Raw genomic sequence first — 20557 nt, 5'->3', positions numbered from 1 at the left:
CACTCCAAGGAGACAGAGAGACACACAGACCAGTCAGGTAGAACCAGCCTTTTAATGAATTACAGATACAAACAGAACAGAACAGACACTCGTACCAGCCAGGGGCATACACCGGGAGCAGGACGGGGCAGGAATAGGGACACACAGAAACAATATTGTGCATTTAGGGGAAATGGAGGGAGAGTGCAAGGGCTGGACAGGATCGGGGCAAAGGGGGGGGGGAGGAGAGGAATGTATAGGCTTTGGGACAGAGTTCTGCACAGGCGTCAAGGGGGGGTAGAGTGGGTGGTGAAGAGGAGGCTGCACAGAGATCAGAGGTGGGTCAGGGGTACGTGCTACAGTTCCACGGAGTGGACTGACTTGGCACAAAAGTGTGGCAAATGATTCGGGAGGGGGGAGGGAGCAGTGTTGACTTCTCAAGCATCCTTGATTGGCAGGGGCATCCTTGAACTGAACGTACCCCCACCCCACCCCACATGCCCCCCCCTTATGCATCGTTCTCTCTCATTGCAAGACCCCTCATCTTCCACCGCCACCCTTTTAGGCTGTGCCACAACTGTGTCGGAATAACTGCAAGGGACCACTGCGGTCCCCGACACGCCTGGCGCACACCTACCCTCTCCTGGCATGCTGTTAGGAAAGACAGGCCCTCCCTGTTCCCCTGGAACAGACATCCCTACAAGCTGAAAGGCAGGACTTGGGACAGAAGAGAGGCCGGTGCGAGGGTTATGAAGTGCCCTCCTTGACTAACAGGAGCCCCATGCCCCAGGCAGCATTGCCAAGTCTTTAACAACAGCCAGCAGCAGCAGCCCAAAACCCAAGAGAGTCATTAGGAATGTGGCACCCTGTTCCACCCACAGAAGTTCACGGATCTGGATACCCTGGCGCAACTACTACGTTCCAGCTGGCTCAGTGGCCCTATCCTGCCCTCTGAGGAGGGCCTGATGAAATGAAAACGGGATAGGCAGCAAAGCAAAGGGGCCAGTGTGCCTGATCGTCTTTATAAGGGGGTCCTGGACTATATTCATGCTCATGGGGCGGCTTCCCTGCGGGAGCATGCGTGCATGCGTGTCCCGGTTATGGATTCATCTCTGATGTCGGTGCCGATGTGGGGCGCATCACACGTGCATCGGCACTGCTGGTCTTTTGCGTGCACTGTCCGTTTCTAGGAACATTTCGCCGTGACCACACTTCCAATACAAACGTAGGGTGTCCAGATGGAATCATAGAGGAGAGGGGCTCTGTTAACGGCTCTGCCAAGGAGGAGAAATGGACATGACGTAGCCCTGCAGGTTGGGAAAACGCTGGAGGAACCCAAGGTGAGCCTTGCAGGAGGGCGCAAGTGGCCTTCCCAGGACCCTGCTTCCGACAACGGTAAATCACTTGCCCTTGTGAAGGTCACAAGCAGGACCCCAAAGTAACATCCCCTCCCCTCTTTTCTGTCCCCAGCATCTGGCATTCAGGGATATATTACCTCTAAATAGGGAGGTGCCATTTCCTCTGAATGGAAGAGAACTAGGAGAAATCCTGGCCTGTTTTGCATCACCTGTCTTGAAGAAGCTACAGGAGAGGTGGGATTAACCATTAAAAAAAAACATCCCAAAACCAAAATAGTAATGTGCAAAATGGCTTAAAAGTAGTTGGCATGGCTTCTTCTCTGCCCCCAGAGAGCTAGGAAGTACAGTTTCGAGTACAGTGCAGAAATATCTCAGCAATTTGGGTTGCCAACTTTTATTACCTACCCTGCTCCTGTCCTTTTAGCATCAACTTGACTCAAAGAAATTCAGTGAGTGTCCCTCCCTGCACCCATCCCCAGCGAAGAGATAAAGCCGTGGCAGAGGGGAAGCTTCATAGGCTAAATTCCTGTGAGTTGAGCAGATGCTGCAGGGCCAAGCATAAAATCTGGCAACGCTACCAAGAATTTCAGCTCCTAGGATTTGTGGTGGACAGAAAGGGAGGCCATGCTTTTTAAACCGTGGGTGGGTAGGTGTATTCACTACATAGGTATGTGCATGTATGATCAGACCTGTGCTGAAGCATATCATGTGCGCATGCACAGAAACATTCATGCAGATGCTGTACCAATGGAAGGGCGCAAGCCAGTGGCTTGCGTCTGTGTGTCCCCTTCCCCATTGCATATGTACACCATAGATTTAAAATTGGTTTAAGAGACCATTCCTCTCCCCGGGGAACTTTGCTATAGTTCAGTGCGGAGGGGTTACGAACCTTTCACAGAGAATTCTCCACACCCTGAGCACACTACAACCCCCAGGATCCTTTGGGAGGAGCCATGACGTTTAAACTGGTATGAAAACCAATCCGGTTATTTGTAGTGTAGATAGACCCAGCACAAATTCTTCATCACACCAAGTCAGTTTTCCTGGGCCTGCCTCCCTGGAGTTTAAGAGCATCACTTTCGGAGACGCTTAGGCTAACCGGGGCGAGGTCAACCAGTCCTGTGCATTTGGGGAATTATTAGGGGCAGAAAGGCGAGTTGGGGATCACAGTATTTCCCACCCTGAGTGGCCAGGGTGGAGAGCGGAGCGGCAAGGAAAGAAACTCCTTAGAAAACCCAGCCACAGTAGGGGCAGCAACGCCCATGAAGACGGCAACGCGGAGACGCACACATACAAAAATATAGAAAAGTTCTGGGGCGGGGCGAGAGGACTGGGCCACTCCCACCAACCCACGCCCTGCTCCTTGCTTCCTCCCGTGCAAGGGAGAAAGCGCATCACCGAGCACACTGATGCGCCCACGCTCTTCCCTTTCCCCGGTTTTTCCGTGGGTCCACAGTAGAAAATTCGAGACAGTAAAAGCCAAGAAGTGTCCATTTGGGCCAGTGTGGAGATATATATATATATATATATTTCTTTCTTTTTTCTTTTCTTTTTTTCTTTTTTTTTTTAAAAAGGCATAACAAATCAAGCATCCATTGCATTCCACATTCCATTTCAGCCCTACACCTTGAGCCAGAGATGTCTGGAAGGGAACGGGGAAATATCTAGTCAAATTGTCTTAAGAATCGTAACAGTTTTGCTTTAAGAGTATCATTTGCCATGCCACCTGGACAGCATAAAAGGCGCTTCTTCTCCCTGGAGCATGGAGACCGGAGTGCGCCATGTGCTCCGAACCGGCCCGGAAGGCAGCGCCTCGAGCCGGCACTGCCCTGTTTTCGTTATTTTGCTTGGGTTTCTCCCCCCACAACCCCACCAAGACATTCTCATGCAAAGAAAACAAAAACAGGCCACAAGATAAAGAGAGAGAGAAAATGCAGCAGGCAAAATCCACGAAGCCACAGAAAGGGCCCCTCAGGCGTAAATGGTTGAATCAGATGGCACGGTGGAGGGGAGGAAGGCCTGGGAGGGGAGGGGGGACCCCTTTCGACCCGCCTCCCCCTGCCCGATGTAGAGCCACGCCACCTCCCAGAGGGGGGAGGAACCATCCCTCAAAGAGAGCTGATGGGCCACAGAGCAGGGTTGAGGCTGGATGCCACGGAGTGGGACAAAATGGCAGGTGAAGCATGCCACGGGTGGAACAGGGCTCACTGCTCCTCTTGCTTGTCCCCCACCTCCTCCTCCTCCTCTTCTTCGTTGTCATCAAGCGACACCACGCCTGAGGAGGCCACGTCGGACACTTTCCTCCGGACCTGGCAGCTGTCCCCGTGGACTTTGTAGTCCTTGCACGGGATCCCCTCGTCCTCCGTGGGCGAGAGGCAGGACTCGGTGAACGACATGGAGTACATGGAGTCCTGGCACTCGAGCTGTGCCAAGCTCCGGAAGGCACATTCTCCGGCTGTCTGTGTGGGCAACGTGGAAAGGAGCACCTCTTCCCCGCCGGACACAGAGCCCAGCAGCTTGGCGGCCAGTTCCGATGGTGAGCCCAGCTCCTTGAGAAGAAGGCTGTCCTCCAGGCTGCAGAGGCTGGAGCACAAAGTCTCCGGAGAGATGGTGGTCTGGGAGGAGTCGCTCTCGGGGTCGCAGGAGCCTTGCCGGGCGCTCAGCTGGCACAAGCGGCTGTGCAGGAAACCTTTCAGCAAAGTGCCGGGTGGGAGCTGGTTCACTGCATCTGCAATACAGCAAGGTGTCAGGAGCTCAGGGCAATGAAGAATCGCCAGGAAGGTCACTAGCGTGACCCTATGAAAAGGAGGACCGGGCTCCTGTATCTTTAACAGTTCATTTATTTATTTATTTATTTTATTACATTTTTATACCGCCCAATAGCCGAAGCTCTCTGGGCGGCTCACAAAAATTAAAACCATAATAAAACTACCAACAGGTTAAAAACACAAATACAAAATACAGTATCAAAAGCACAACCAGAATAAAACCACGCAGCAAAATTGATATAAGATTAAGATACAGAGTTAGAACAGTAAAATTTAAATTTAAGTTAAAATTAGTATTAAAATACTGAGAGAATAAAAAGTTGCAGAGAAAAGGGGATGTCAGCAGGTGTCATTTGTGCACACGCAGCACCTGGTGAAATCCCCTCTTCATCAGAACAGTTAAAGCTGCAGGAGCCCTGCCTAGCGTGACCAGATACAGAAGAGGGCAGGGCTCCTGCAGCTTTAACTGTTGTCATGAAGAGGGAATTTCGCCAGGTACAAAATGACACCTGCAGGTACACAAATGACACCTGCTGACATCCCTTTTTCAACACAACTATTAAAGATACAGGAGCCCTGTCCTCCTTTCCACATGGACACCCTATTTGAAGAATCGCCAGGAGGGTCACGTCAGGACTCAGGTGAACACACAGGGAGAGGACGCCAAAAACAATGTTACCAATAAGAAGCCTGGTGCGTTTCAGCCTCTCTCTTTATTGCTAGGCCTTCTTCAAAGGACTCCAATAACGTCTGCAGAGATATTTTTTTAAACCACGCATTGTCTTGCAGTGTAAACACTGGCAGCAGCACAAGACAGTCTGTTGTAAAAAAAGAAAAATCGCTGCCGACGTTATTACAACCCTTTGAAGAAGGCCTAGCAACGAAGAGAGAGGGCGAAACATGTCGGGCTTTTCATCTGTAAAATGGTTTCTGGCATCCTGAGTCTACGCTCTCCCTGGGTGTTCAACTTGGACGTTCACCTGCCTTGCCACTTCAAGACTCAAGTGAAGCCTGCAGAACGGAAAGAACGTAAGGCCTCGAGGACAGAGGAGGCCACCTTCCCACCGAATGACGCCACTGATCCAGCAGGGTCACTGTCGGGCAAGGTTTCTCCTCAGGGTTTCAGGTAGGATTCGTTCCCAGCCCTATTTGGAGTTCATAGAATCATAGAATAGCAGAGTTAGAAGGGGCCCACAAGGCCATCTAGTCCAACCCCCTGCTCAATGCAGGAATCCACCCTAAAGCATCCCTGACAGAGGGTTGTCCAGCTGCCTCTTGAAGGCCTCTAGTGTGGGAGAAGCCACAACCTCCCTAGGGAACTGATTCCATTGTCGTACTGCTCTAACAGTCAGGAAGTTTTTCCTGATGTCCAGCCGGAATCTGGCTTCCTGTAACTTGAGCCCGTTATTCCGTGTCCTGCACTCTGGGAGGATCGAGAAGAGATCCTGGCCCTCCTCTGTGTGACAACCTTTTAAGTATTTGAAGAGTGCTCTCATGTCTCCCCTCAATCTTCTCTTCTCCAGGCTAAACATGCCCAGTTCTTTCAGTCTCTCTTCATAGGGCTTTGTTTCTAGACCCCTGATCATCCTGGTTGCCCTCCTCTGAACACGCTCCAGCTTGTCTGCATCCTTCTTGAATTGTGGAGCCCAGAACTGGACACAATACTCTAGATGAGGCCTAACCAGGGCCGAATAGAGAGGAACCAGTACCTCACGTGATTTGGAAGCTATACTTCTATTAATGCAGCCCAAAATAGCATTTGCCTTTCTTGCAGCCATATCGCACTGTTGGCTCATATTCAGCTTGCGATCTACAACAATTCCAAGATCTTTCTCGTTTGTAGTATTGCTGAGCCAAGTGTCCCCCATCTTGTAACTGTGCCTTTGGTTTCTATTCCCTAAATGTAGAACTTGGCATTTATCCCTATTAAATTTCATCCTGTTGTTTTCAGCCCAGCACTCCAGCCTATCAAGATCACTTTGAAGTTTGTTTCTGTCTTCCAGGGTATTAGCTATCCCACCCAATTTGGTGTCATCTGCAAATTTGATCAGCGTTCCCTGCACCTCCTCGTCCAAATCATTAATAAAAATGTTGAAGAGCACTGGGCCCACAGATTATTGGGAGCAACACAGTGAGGAAAGCATGGGACCGGGGGAGGCTACATGTGTTCTAGGGGCCCTGGTTAGGCCTCATCTAGAGTATTGTGTCCAGTTCTGGGCTCCACAATTCAAGAAGGACGCAGGCAAGCTGGAGCGTGTTCAGAGGAGGGCAACCGGGATGATCAGAGGTCTAGAAACAAAGCCCTATGAAGAGAGACTGAAAGAACTGGGCATGTTTAGCCTGGAGAAGAGAAGATTGAGGGGAGACATGATAGCACTCTTCAAATACTTAAAAGGTTGTCACACAGAGGAGGGCCAGGATCTCTTCTCGATCCTCCCAGAGTGCAGGACACGGAATAATGGGCTCAAGTTAAAGGAAGCCAGATTCCGGCTGGACATCAGGAAAAACTTCCTAACTGTTAGAGCAGTGCGACGGTGGAATCAGTTACGTAGGGAGGTTGTGGGCTCTCCCACACTAGAGGCATTCAAGAGGCAGCTGGACAACCATCTGTCAGGGATGCTTTAGGGTGGATTCCTGCATTGAGCAGGGGGTTGGACTCGATGGCCTTGTAGGCCCCTTCCAACTCTGCTATTCTATGATTCTATGATTCTAGGGGGCTTTAATCAAACTCTAAGGCAGCCTTCCTCAACCTGGGGCGCTCCAGACGTGTTGGACTGCACCTCCCAGAATGCCCCAGCCAGCTGCTGGGGCATTCTGGGAGTTGTAGTCCAACACATCTGGAGCGCCCCAGGTTGAGGAAGGCTGCTCTAAGGAGCTGCAATCAGCTGCAATATTCTGGCAAAATGGACAATTGTTCAATAAATGCAGAAAGGGGATTCCAGTCTTTCCCACTTGCTACTTCTGTGTTCGTTGCATTTAAGGGCACATGTGCAGTTCACAACTGACAGCCTCAAAGGCCTGCTTTGCCATTTCAATTCTTTTTTGGTAATAGAGACCCCCAACCTACATGTGCCGCAGAATATGGTGGTAGTGTGGTTTATAACACTATTATGGGCAGATGGGGGGTGACCTTTTGGGGGGGGGATGCTCCCTGCAAATGGAAAGCTAGCTCTTAAGGGCTGAGCAAGGACCTCTCCACCTGCTGTGCCAGTTTTCTATCTGCAAGGAGTTCTTTTATGTGGAGAAGCATTCTAAGGTGGTATTTATTTATTTATTTATTGCATTTCTATACCGCCCAATAGCCGAAGCTCTCTGGGCAGTTCACAAAAAGCTCTCTGGGTGGTTCCTGAAACATTATCCCTGAGGGAATGTGCCCCTTGGTAGCAAAAGGGTTCCCCATGCAACTGCTGCAAAGAAGTTATATGGGGAACATGATAGCACACTTCAAATACTTAAAAGGTTGTCACACAGAGGACGCCAGGATCTTTTCTCGATCCCCCCAGAGTGCAGGACACGGAATAACGGGCTCAAGTTAAAGGAAGCCAGATTCCAGCTGGACATCAGGGAACACTTCCTGACTGTTAGAGCAGTACAACAATGGAATCAGTTGCCTGGGGAGGTTGTGGGCTCTCCCACACTAGAGGCCTTCAAGAGGCAGCTGGACAAGGATCTGTCAGGGATGCTTTTCCTGCCTTGAGCAGGGGGTTGGACTCGATGGCCTTGCAGGCCCCTTCCAACTCTGCTATTCTATGATTCTATGATTCTATGAATTGCAGGCTGGTGGTGCCCATCGCTAAATTTGGTCTCTCTCATATTCTCCAAGAACATCATCAGACCGGGGGTGGGGGGGAGGGAATCGTGTTTCCTTACCGTTGCTTTTCTGTCCCACAATAGGGACAAGCAAACAGTGACCACGCGCCCCATTCACTGGGCGTTTTTATCCCACTCCTTCTCCTGCACACAGCAGGAAATGGCGGCACCTTTCGCTACAGCCAAAAAAGCCAGATTTTCCGGGTATTTTTTTTTTTGGACGGGGAAAACAAGCAGAAGGAGCAGAAGATGTGCGAGAGGCATATGCGTCATGAAAAGGACCTGCGAAAATCCATGAGTGCCCAGTAATGAGCATGTGATAAAATGCTCATCCGTTGACACTCCAACTGTCCCAATCTACCAGGAACAGTCCCCATTTCCTGGTACCTGTTAGATGCAAAGCATTCCTTCAATCTGGAGTGGTTAAGTATCTATCAGTATGAAAGCAAAATCGGACCACCCCAAAAATAAGGCAGTGGTTTCTGCATATTCAGGGGACCCCCTAGATATAAAGAAGTATGTAAGTTTGAAAGTTAAAAAGGGAAATAATTTTTAAATGGCCCCAAAGGCCCCAAGAACTGGTGAGCTTCCAAAACTTATGGAATGTTGATGGCAGCTGAGCCTACAGAAATACGCAATATTGGAGTAACTCATGCCGACTACCTACTGGCTTAAAAAAAAACCCGACGATGTAATTATGAGTGTAGGCTCCCGCTTGCGAAAGAAGTTTCGTGACCTCCAGAAATATTTTGACAATATTTGGGCACGGTCAAAGAGCAGTCAGTCAGTTTGACACAACTTGAACAGTCAGCTTCCATTCTAATCCGCTGCGCGGTGCAGCCGCCTTCCATATAGATTACGTCCCAAACATATCGGAGCGAATTTTAGCTATATGCATCTAACCCTGGGAGCCTTTTGATTTATTGCGGCTTGAAAGAATAACAAGAAGAGACTTTTTTTAAAAAAAGAAAAGGGAACAAAAAGCCCGGATTACTATAATCCTCTACAGTGGTGGGTGGGTGGCTCTGTGCCGTGGGGCTGCAGTCCACCCACCCGCGTGCTACCAGCGAGAAGCAGCGTCCCCATCCATGCTACTGCCTCCTCTCTCTCTCTCTCTCTCTTGCCCACTCATTCTAATTATACAAAAGAGAAATTAGAACTTCCCTGAGATGCAGCACGCACGGACAGATTACCACTGACTTTCTTTGATATGCAAATGGACCCAGATTCATTGGCAGTTAATTGTAGAGAAAAGAGAGCTTTTGTTTGCACAGAAGGACGCAGATTACATGCTCCACCGATACACGTGCGCCAGCTGTGGGGGCTCATGGTCGGGCGCAAAGTCTTCTGGCGGCCCAGAAAACTGTTAGGCCAAGCCAAGGGCAAGAGATCACTGGTGGGAGAGAGAGAGAGAGAGAGAGAAAGAGAGGGAGCAAGACTTGAGGCCCAAGCGGCAACATTTGGGGCTGCCATGTGACGTCCGTGTTCCTGCAAAAGACATTCAGGGCTTTATTCGGGGCCAGTTCTCAAACCAGAAATTGATGGCAGAGGTTGGCCGAAACCGCAGAGTGCACCAAACGGGATATTCACACATTCAAATGCTTTCTCTCTGACTTCTTCATGGGACACATGTCGATTCATGGAAGACGTGCAGGGAAAGTCAGGTGCCAGGCACCCAGTAGACAGTGCCGTGCCCCTTTGGGGGCTGTTTTCCCAGGGTACCATTAATGGATCTTCCTTTTTTTCTAAAAAAGTAGGGTGATGGGGGTTCGGAACCCCAAGCGAACCCTGTCACCTGGAGGAAAGGCCTGCTCCTTAATTCTAAGTGTGCATGGGGGGTGGCTGCCGTCGCTCAGTGGTGAGGGGAAAGGCACTCTGTACATGCCTAGGGAGCTGTCTTCACGGCACTGGGTTGGCACCACCTCCCTCTGAACCCCCGTGCTTATCCTCTCCTTGGGTGATCCTGACGCCAAACAGGGAGCACAGGGTTTCTGGGTGGCCCTCTGGGTACTGGTGCCGCTCCCCGGCTCTTTCTGGTGGAAGGCGACTAAGCACCGATCGCCATCCACCCGGCACCACCCTCAGATTGCCCTGGCTTGGCCCCGGAACGACGTCAGGCGGCCAAAGTGCTGTACTAACATTGCTCTGATTGAAAAAGTCGGGTTAAATCCCCAACCGTTTCCATCTGCAGCTTTGTGGGAAAAGCCCCCGGTGGCTGCGAAGCTGCGCCTGTGTTGTCTAACTGACGCAGCGCAGATCCCAAGTCACTGCGGGGCTTTCCCTGTGCCTAGACAGCACCTAGGGCAACACTTCTTTAGGACATAACAGCTCTTCATATCTGTTTCTTCAACAAAAGGGGATGCAGCCTGTGGCAGGAGCGGTGCTAAACAGGCGTGGCTCAGAGAGGAATGGAGCAACTCTAAGACCACCGCTGGAGAGGTCTTTCGGCAGGTATTTATTGCAACGGCAGGCAAAGGAGGCAGGTACACTTCTGATTCCCTGATGCTGCAGCCAAGCCACATGGGGTGGTTAATGCCAAATTGTTCATCCGGTTTGTGATACTTCTGGGAGATCTGGCTCAGCTTTCAGCGAGTGGCTTCTTCCCTGAGGGGCGCACCACATGTGTACGCAAACCCTTCCCCCCAAAATACAGGGGGAGGTGGTATTCCTGGACAGTCCACAAGGAGCTGTGAGAGAGAGAGAGAGATGTGCCACCACCACCACCCCCTCACTTACCAGCTGGCTGAGTTGTGTCGGTGGGAGTGGCAAAATCCTCATCATAGGATTCGTCGTTGGAGTCATCGCCATCCACCGAAGACCAGGCTCTCAGCTTGGCTTCGGCGATAGCAAATTGCTCAGCTACACCTAGGGAGGAGAGAGAGCTGTCAGTCACAGAAAGAGAGGCGGAGCCTGGCAGAAACAAAAGGTCACGGGACAACATCTGGAACAAGGGTCGGCTAAGGATGCTGGGTGATGGGCCAAAATACGTGGTTTTCCCAGCCGTGGTGATGCAGTGGGGGAAGCTTAACCTGTTACATTTCAGACACCCAGTTCACAACTCAGAAAATGTGCATATACCTTTAAATTCTGCGATGCGAGAATCAACAAGGCAGTCGCACCTTCTAAGGATCCCTCCTTGTCCCTGTCATCCAGCCCCGTATCTCTGCGTGCTGTAATGTCCAAGTCTCCAGGTGCATCATGCAGCAGGTAAAGGAAGGGGATTGGAATTACAATGCCCAGGAGGGAAACTGAGATTGTCTTTGTTTTCTCTTGCATCGCAGAATTTAAAGGTATATGCTCGTTTCTCAGGTGTAGCCTGGCAATCCTCAGGGTCGCCCGATTGTAACCTGGAGCTTCTATCTGTCCCTTTAAATATCTTCACGCGACCAGTGAGATTGCAGCTCATGCGGTGTTCCTCCAATCCACTTCCCAGGTAGTGAGGAGGGTTCTGGTTCTATCTCCCAGGGGAAAGAGGGTGGGTGAAGGGACCGGTGGTGCAATGAGGCAAAAGACAGCAACACATCATCTTCTCACCCCATGAACGTTTAAGGCATCAGCAGGGAACCTCCAGCCCATGGGCTACATTTGGTCAGCTGAGCTTCCCAGTCCAGACCGTGGAGGAAGGCCTCCCAGGGGGCGTCTATATGATACCGCTTTGTAGCTGATTCTGTCAAACCCCTACAGCGTCGCTGCTGCGAGGCGAAAACTATAAAGGCAGACGGCAGGAGGGATCGTGGGCTATCCGGCCAGGAACAACGCAGCACCGGCAGACATTCGGCTCGTCAAGGCCGCTTCCGCCCCCCTTCCCTGCCTTCCCACGCTTACCCTGGACTTGGATCTGACCCCAGCAGTGCCCACTGGCTTATCCCAAAACGAGGCCGCCACTGACAGAGGGAGAAACAATATAGTGACCTTGGTGCCACTAAACAGATAGCAATAAACCACACGACGTAATAGCGCAGTTTCAGGAGTAAAAGTCCGCTGTGGCTGCAGGTTGGTGGCTGCGTCCCATAAACAATGCAGCGCCGCTGTGCAGCCATGATGGGGTATACGGGCCGTACAGACACACCCACACCCAGCCCTGTCCTTTCTCCAGGTCCTGCCTGCTCCCCTGACATCATCCCTACCTATCTATATATTTCTCTGTGCAGAGAGAGGCTTGAAGCTTTCTCTGCACAGAGAAAGCAAAAGCAGGTAGGGTGGGGATTGATGATGTCAGGGGCTTTGGGGTGAGCCCCCTTTCCTCAGGCCAATAAAGGTTCCTCGTCCCTGATTTAAAGAGACAGGTGGGAACTCCAGTTTGCAAACTGGCAGCTGTACCCCTAAGAATGGAAATTCTTCAGCCAACTTATTGATTTAGGCAGGTTTCCAACTCCCCCAGAGGAAACTCACCCGCCCGAAATTCCATCGTCGATTTTCACGTGGTTCATTGATCTTAAATATATGCAAATTTAAAACTGCCTCTTGCCCAAGGCGAAGCTGAGATGTGACAAGAACCAGGCCACTAAAAAAAAAAAAATCCAATTGCCTAAATTCTGTTATCAGGAGAAGTTGTGCAAACTAGGAAAATTAGCATGACTCTGCCTCATTTGCATGGTTTATGGCAAATGGGGGATGTATTTATTTAGGGTAGGGTCTCCCTAACCTGGGCAGGAAGGGGGGGGCTGGTATGTCTGAACTATTGGCAAGAAATAAATCGTAGGGGCAGAGAGATTGGTCCAGAGGAGGTACAGACATGCGGCGTGCATGGATCCCTCAGGCCTCTCACCATTCATCCGCTTTCAAGGACGCCCACCCTGAAGTCTGCTCCTATGGGAATGTAAGAACTGCCTCCACTGGATCAGACCAAGCTCCACCCAGCCCAGTATTCTGTCTTCACCACAAGCAGGGCATGAAGCCAACAGCCCCAGGATTATCTATTCCCAGCGCTTGTCCTTCAAAGGTAGACTGCATCTAACATGGAGGTTCCATTTAGGTATCATGGCTAACAGCCATTGGCAGCCCTTCCCTCCCCCGTGAATTTGTCCAATCCCTATTAAAGACATCCAAGCGAGCGGTAATGAGTGCTAGAGTTTAATCGATGCCTTTTGTGAGAAGGAGTACTTTCCCTTTTGATGCCTTGCATCTACTCCCAGCTGATTCCATTGGCTGACTCCAAATTTGAAGATTAAATCTTTTCACTCTTCCTTGGACCACCCAGGTCGGTCCACCACTCACTCAGGGCCCTTTGCACATTACACAGCATCACTCATGTTCCCCACTAACTGGACCTGTGAGGGAGCCCCAGTCAATCCCAGCCCCATGGCAACTGTACCCATAGAATGCACCCCATTCCAAGCAAGCGTGTGTCACATCCAACATTGTTGTAGGTGCACATAACACACTGAACAGGTACAATTTAACTTTTGAAAAAGTATGTAAAAGCAGCCCTGAGATTTCCCAGTTAATGTTCTTGGGCAATTTTTCCCATGGAGTGCAATTCCCATAACCCCCAGCAAGCATGGAAAGAAGAAACTTTCCCATCACCTTCAAGTCCTAGTTCCGTACATCACTGCAATGCTTTGGCAATTATACACAGATTGGAATTGACCTGCCACACACACACCCACACACACACACACACACACACACACACGGCCAAAGCCCATTGACCACTGCCTATTCATATTCCCATTTAAAGTAATATTGCAAGGTAAATTAAAGTGGCAACCCTTTAGGGTAGTTTTCAGATCCTCATATCTGGTCTGAGAACCTGAATTTCCCATTTCGTCCTTTAGCCAGGCTCCCCAGCACCACTGGTACCTGGAAAGCAGACCAGCTCTGAGCATATGCAGAGTGCCCCCTGCAGTCAGCCCCACGTGGACTTAGGACTGGGCTCTGACACTTCTGTTTCCCACCCAGTAGGCACCATGAGCAGCAGCCAAGAGTCCAGGGTGCACAAGTGGACAGAGCTGCACATTTCGTTAATTTCACTTGTCGGTAAGCAGCCGAAGCCTTGGCTGAAACGGGGCCTACGTGTGGCCAATTTGGAGACGCAGCTGCCTGTGTGCGTCACCTCCTGGGGAGGAGGGTGGGTGCGGAAAGAAGCGGTCACTCCCAGCTTCAGGCCCCAGCCATTGCAATTAGCCCAGAATTTGCCTGGGAAGCACAGGTTGAATCACAGCAAAAATGTAGCCGGCGAAAGGGCCCTGAAGGCAACCAGCAATTCACCGCCAATAGGAACAGAAGCCGAGTGACCCACAGATGAGGAGGGGGCTCTCCTGCCTTTAATAGTGGCAGGGAAGCAGCCGTCACAGCAGGCGCAGTTTATCATGCAGGAGAAAGAAGGAAAAAAGAGAGCAAAAACTATAACTATTATCTGCTTGTCACGCTAGATCAGTCTGTCCTCTTGCTCTCTAGATGGGTTGGACTACAACTTCCATCACCCCCAGCCAGCACGGCCAATGCGTCTGGATGAGACCCAGCACAGGGACCAGGTGAAGAATGCAGGCAGCCCTCTTTGCTCCTGTAAGTCTCTCCACGCCCTTCGCTTGTGGGAGCCGCTAGGAAGAGGAAATAGGTTCCCTTTCACAGTCTCTCCAAAAGTAAAGGCAGGTAAACTCAGAAGCTGGCTTTCTCTAATTAAGAGGGTATTCCTGGGATTCTGGCTCTTTTTTGACCCGTTGAGAAGGAATGACAGAGGTAGGGCAGAAGGGTAGATGGCGCTCGTTCCAAAGAATAAAGCGCGGCCGACCCCGGGGTCCCACTAGCTTTCTTTCACCAGTTTCCCTCCATCCGGCAGCCGATTCAAAGCCACTTGAAAGCATACGGACTAGAGCTGGCATCGCTTGCCACGTGCCCTTTGTAACGGTGCCACGACCCAGGCCTGACACGAATGACCTTGGCATGACATGACTCAGGAAAAAGGGGTATGTGAGTGGAAGCGCTTCCAGTGCGTAATTCCTGACCCATTGCCTTTGGACTGAAGTTTGCTAGAACTGTTTGACCTTCGAAGACGCTCCCTTGTCTCTTTGGCAGCCATTCGGTACTGCCTTCGCCCCTCTTTAATGGAACATAGCACATCTCCAGTATTCGAGGCAGTAAGCCTGTGTGCACCAGTTGCTGGGGAACATGGGCGGGAGGGTGCTGTTGCACCATGTCCTGCTTGTTCATCCCTGGCCGATGGCTGGTTAGCCGCTGTGTGAACAGCGTGCTGGACTAGGTGACCCTTGGTCTGATCCAGCATCAGGGCTCTTCTTATGTTCTGATCGTCCCCGTAGCCTTTCCCTGGTTTCACAGTGCATTAGAGTTCATTGAGAGGCACTGAAGTTCACTGCGGTGCATGTCATGGTCATTTCTTTCACCGACATTGGGAAGAGCTCCCGTGGGGGTGGGGGGGAGATGACACTGCCTGTACTGAGGGACTTCCAAAAGCAGGGAAATGAATAACCCCAGGGACGCTCTATGGTCAGTCCTTCCCCTGCTGAATTGAGCGCTCTCAAAGGCACGCCTGTGGATCTGAGTTGCTCTGGCAGCAGAATTGTCTGTCACTGTTTATCCATCCCCACGTCTGTCTCTCCCCACAGTTTGTCAGGCAGTGAACAGTTCAGCCCTTGAGGCAGGCCGGGTGCTTGGGTGACAGTCATGTCCTTCGACAGTCCCTTTTGTTTCTAAAGCAAGGGACTTAGCAGGCAGGAGGACAGCTGCTCCGTTGTCCTAGCTCATGCTCCATTTCGCCCTGGGAGCACAGAGAGCTCTGGCTCAATGAAGGCAGCCTAACCTCCTGAGGAGAGGGGCAGGGGACGAGGGAGTTAATGATTCTCTCCTGGGCTCCGTTTCCCTGGTTCCTGAATCATTTGGTGACTCAGCTGGCGGCCTTCTGTGTTAGGCTGAGCTTTTACAAGGGCAGCGCCAGCCTCTCCTGCTTGCACGGGAGGAGGCAGGGGGTGAGGGAAGGGATGGAGCAGAGGCGGTCAAACCAACAGCAGCTTGTCCAACACCCAAGCCCCTCCAACCTGCAGAGGCACCAACCCATTTTTCAAGACCAGTTGTCCGCGCCAGAGGATCCATGTGCTGCGAAATGTCTGTCAATGCTTTGGGCTGACTCAAAAACTCTGAAAAGTGGACTGAATGGGGGACTGAGCAGACGTGGGCGGGGTTTCGGTGCAGACTTAGCAAATGTGCCTGGTGCCCGATTTTTCTCCCACAGCAAGCTGATGTTTTGACTTTGCCCATGGCTATGGTTTCTAGGACTTGGCTAGGAGAGGTGCGGTAAAATATCAGCTCACAATGTAGACATCAAAATCCACAGCAGAACCAAATGAGTTCAGATTTTTTTGAATTCTGCCGTGGAGCGGATTTTTCCAAGTTGTTTTACTTTCTGGAATTTTATGCAGATTTAGCCGTTGAAAAATACATAAAATAAAAAAGACACTGGCTGAAAATGCGTATTTCATAGGTGAAAGCATGAAAATGCATATTTGAGGGGAGGGGAATTTGCACATTTTCACAAATATGATTTTTTTGAAAAAGCAAATTTGCGCAGAAGCGAATATGCGCAAGTTCAGGAAATTGGAACAAAAATCCAATTCCAGAAGCGGACGATGAACTGAAAGGCACCTGACAAACCAAGAAACACAGACAGAATGGATTTTACAAAATTCAGAGCTACTGATGAAGAAATTGCTTGACCACCCCAACGCGCGGGGGCTTACCCTGGGCTTGTGCACTGCATGTGAAGACCCCCTTTCTTCTTCACCCCAGTGGCTGCCTGCTCATCATAATCCTATATATTAATAGGAGACTTAATGATACCTTATAGACATGGGGGAACCGTATGGTTTGCAGAAGTACAAAACGACTTTCGGAGAGGGGGAAATCCAACTTCCCCCAACAACCGAAGTAGGCTTGGGGTGATAGAATGCAGGCTGGCTGTTGGAGGAGGGGAAACAGAAAACCAGGGAGGAGCAGAAATGGAATGGAGTTTCTTGGAAGGTTGACAGGAACCCTGAACCAGAACACGCCACATGGCAGGTCCTGCATTATTATTATTAGTAGTAGTAGTAGTTACACAGTGGCTGTCAATGTACATGCAGCTCTATAGCATCAGCAAAACAAATAAAAAAACAGGCCCCTGTCCCAAGGAGATTACAGTATGAGAATGGGACAGGAGAGGGACAGAGGGAGGAGCAAAACAAGAAAAGCTAGCATAACAGGGGAGCAATGAGATCAAATGCAGTTATACGTACTGAGATTTCTGCGTTTTCGTCATTCATAATAATCGGTCTGAATCGCCCATTCAAGACTAAACCAGCCCAAACTATTTTGAATTACAACAGGGATAGATCACGGCAATATAATGTTGCTGAGAACACCCACGATCTCACACACACACACCAACAGCTTGCGTGAGGATTGTAACTAAACTCAGAGGAAACGAGGAAGCCTGAGGGGGGTGGCAGATGATGTCATGCCTGCTAGTCAAGAAGTCCTGGCATGTTGACCCTGCAAGTCCTGGCTCCGGTACAACACTCCCAAGCATCTAGTTACAAGATGTCCTTGCTTGCAAAAGTTTAAACTGTGTTTGTGTGTGCGTGTGTGGTTTAGAACAGAAGAATCATAGAATAGCAGAGTTGGAAGGGGCCTACAAGGCCATTGAGTCCAACCCCCTGCTCAATGCAGGAATCCACCCTAAAGCATCCCTGACAGATGCTTGTCCAGCTGCCTCTTGAATGACTCTAGTGTAGGAGAGCCCACAACCTCCCTAGGTAACTGATTCCATTGTCGTACTGCTCTAACAGTCAGGAAGTTTTTCCTGATGTCCAGCTGGAATCTGGTTTCCTTTAATTTGAGCCCGTTATTCCGTGTCCTGCACTCTGGGAGGATCAAGAAGAGATCCTGGCCCTCCTCTGTGTGACAACCTTTTAAGCATTTGAAGAGTGCTATCATGCCTCCCCTCAATCTTCCCTTCTCCAGACTAAACAGGCCCAGTTCTTTCAGTCACTCTTCATAGGGCTTTGTTTCCAGACCCCTGATCATCCTGGTTGCCCTCCTCTGAACACGCTCCAGCTTGTCTGCGTCCTTCTTGAATTATGGAGCCCAGAACTGGACGCAATACTCTAGATGAGGCCTAACCAGAAGAAGAGCCATGCGGGATCAGACCAAGGGTCTTTCTAGTCCAGCATTCTGTTCACACAGTGACCAACCAGCTGTCAACAAGGAACCCACAAGCAGGATACGGATGCAAGAACACCCTCCCACCCATGTTCCCCAGAAACTGGTGCATTAAGGTTTGTAAACCTCCCAGAGAGCTTCGGCTATGGGGTGGTATATTATTATTATTATTATTATTATTATTATTATTATTATTATTATTATTATTAATAATGATGATGATGATGATGATGCCTCTGGTACTGGAGGTAGCATATGGCCATCAGGACTAGTAGCCACTGATAGCCCACTGCTCCAGGAATTTGTTTGTTTGTTCCCATACCCCCTCAGATTAGAAAGGCTGTCAGCACCTGTGATGACTCTATGTTACCTCCGGTATCAGAGGCAGTATGGTTGTGTACACCAGTTGTTGGGGAACATTTTCAGATTGGTTCTGTTCTATGCCCTGCTTATGGCCTTCCCAGAGACAGCTGGCTGGCCACTGTGCTGTCCTGTGGCCTGATCCAGTACGGCTCTTAAGGGACCTTCTTTCTGGATTTGTACAGAATAAAACCCCACTCCAGACAGCACAACGTCTTTCCCCTCCCATGCAGGTCCCACCTGCAGCAAACCTGGCCTCCTGCTCTCCTTCGCTGAGGTCCGAGTAGGAGTTGAACGTGCTTTCCAGAGCCACCGGGGAATCCACGGGCTTGCACCACCCCTTCCACTCAATGAGGTGGGCAACCCTGCCTTGGGCCATGGCCGTGGGCTTCGTCACATGATCCTTCACCACCTGCGAAATGCCTGCGAACAGAGGAAAAGGGGGTTAGCTGGGGATGCCCCAAACTGACATTGAGATATCTACTTTGCGGTGAGGCTCTCCATCCCATAAATAGACTTGCAGCCACCTTCCGGAGGCGCTGACCCTTAAGGGACGGGCCGTAGCTCAGTAGCTCACTGCTTTGAATGCAGGTTCAATCTCCGGCATGTCATGGCTACTTGCCCTGATGGCTATATCCTACCTCCAGTATCAGAGGCAGTCTGCCAGTCGCTGGGGAACATGGGCAGGAGGGTGCTGTTGCACGCACGTCCTGCTCACGGGTATCCCAGGGGCATCTGGTTGGCTACTGTGTGAATGGAACATGGGACCAGATGGACCCTTGGTGTGATCCAGCAGGGCTCTTCTGATGTTCTCATCTTCAGGTAGTGCAGGGAAAGACTCCTGCCTGAAATCCTGGAGAGCCATTGATGCCAGTCAGGGTTCACAACACAGGGCTAGATGGACCAGTGGCCTGGTTCAGTATAAGGCAGCTTCCTAAATTCCAATGCTCTCTGTGTCATAAGAGACACCCTGGTAAAAGGGAGAACCACTGAAAAGGCATCCTCATAATAAGAGCCAATTTACATGTGATGCTCCGTCACAGGTAGCTTGGCTGTTTCTGACTCCCCCATTCCTAGGGCGACCATATGAAAAGGAGGACAGGGTTCCTATATCTTTTGTATGCATGCAGCACCTGGTGAAATTTATTTATTTATTTATTTATTTATTTATTTATTTATTTATTACATTTCTATATCGCCCAATAGCCGGAGCTCTCTGGGCGGTTCACAAAAATTAAAAACATTCAAAGTATAAAACAACCGTATAAAATTCCCTCTTCATCGCAACACTTAACAGCTGTAGGAACCCTGCCCTCTTGACCAGATACAAAAGAGGACAGGGCTCCTGCAGCTTTAACTGTTGTGATAAAGAGGGATACCAATGACACCTGCTGAAATTCCCTTTTCTATGCAACTGTTAAAGACACAAGAGCCCTGTCCTCCTTTTCATATGGTCACCCTACGTATTCCACCCTCCACAAAAGCAGCAGACCTACTGTGGGGTGAGGTGGGGGAGGCTCTTAACCTTTCCATTTGCTGTGGGTTTAAGGGACATGAAAGAAAGGGGTGTTTGCTCTACTCCTGTCACACAGATGTTCCTTGAGGATGGCTGCCCAGCAACCTTGGCCGAAATTGCCAGCAATTCCGAGGGGCTTCCTGTGGATTTGGCAACACGGCAGCCACTCCAGGTAGCCAAACGTCTTCATCTGGCTCTAATCCGGCTTCTGGCTCTGCCAGTCCATGATGCCCCCAGAGGAAACAGAAGTGGACCTCAACCGCCAGCAGGAAGGAAATCCAGTTACAAGATGTCCTTGCTTGCAAAAGTTTAAAGAGGTGGTACTTGTGTGTTGTATACTATGTTCATTTCACCACCCTCTCAGATTAGAAAGGCTCTCAAGGACTGACGTCACCATGGCTACATGGGGAGCAGTGGTTAGGCTGGGGAAACTCAGGTTCAAATCCTCACTCCGGACGTGAAGCTTACTGGGTGATCTTGAGCCAGTCACTTTCTCTCAGTCAAACCTACCTCACAGGGCTGTTGTGAAGATAAACTGGGGGAGGGAACATGAATGCCTCCCTAAACTCCTTAGAGGAAGGGTGAGAAAGATGCATCATAAACAGTAATCATAG

At 50.3% G+C, this 20557-nt stretch overlaps 1 protein-coding gene across 1 annotated transcript in view; it reads right to left on the bottom strand.

Annotated features, from left to right (window-relative positions):
* Positions 1–3541: 3541 nt before the first annotated feature.
* The window catches only part of FAM131A (family with sequence similarity 131 member A), a 78293-nt gene continuing 61277 nt past the window's right edge, over positions 3542–20557 (bottom strand). Inside the window, exons 4-6 of the mRNA XM_063131856.1 lie at positions 18668–18850; positions 10652–10780; positions 3542–4065 (exon numbers count right to left, since the gene is read on the bottom strand). Of these exons, the coding sequence (XP_062987926.1) occupies positions 3542–4065; positions 10652–10780; positions 18668–18850 (836 nt within the window). The remainder of the gene's footprint in view (positions 4066–10651; positions 10781–18667; positions 18851–20557) is intronic.

Source organism: Elgaria multicarinata, chromosome 8 (genome assembly GCF_023053635.1).
Source record: "Elgaria multicarinata webbii isolate HBS135686 ecotype San Diego chromosome 8, rElgMul1.1.pri, whole genome shotgun sequence".
NCBI lineage: Eukaryota > Metazoa > Chordata > Lepidosauria > Squamata > Anguidae > Elgaria > Elgaria multicarinata.
Note: the sequence above shows the minus strand (reverse complement) of the source record. Positions and strands in the feature narration are given on the sequence as shown.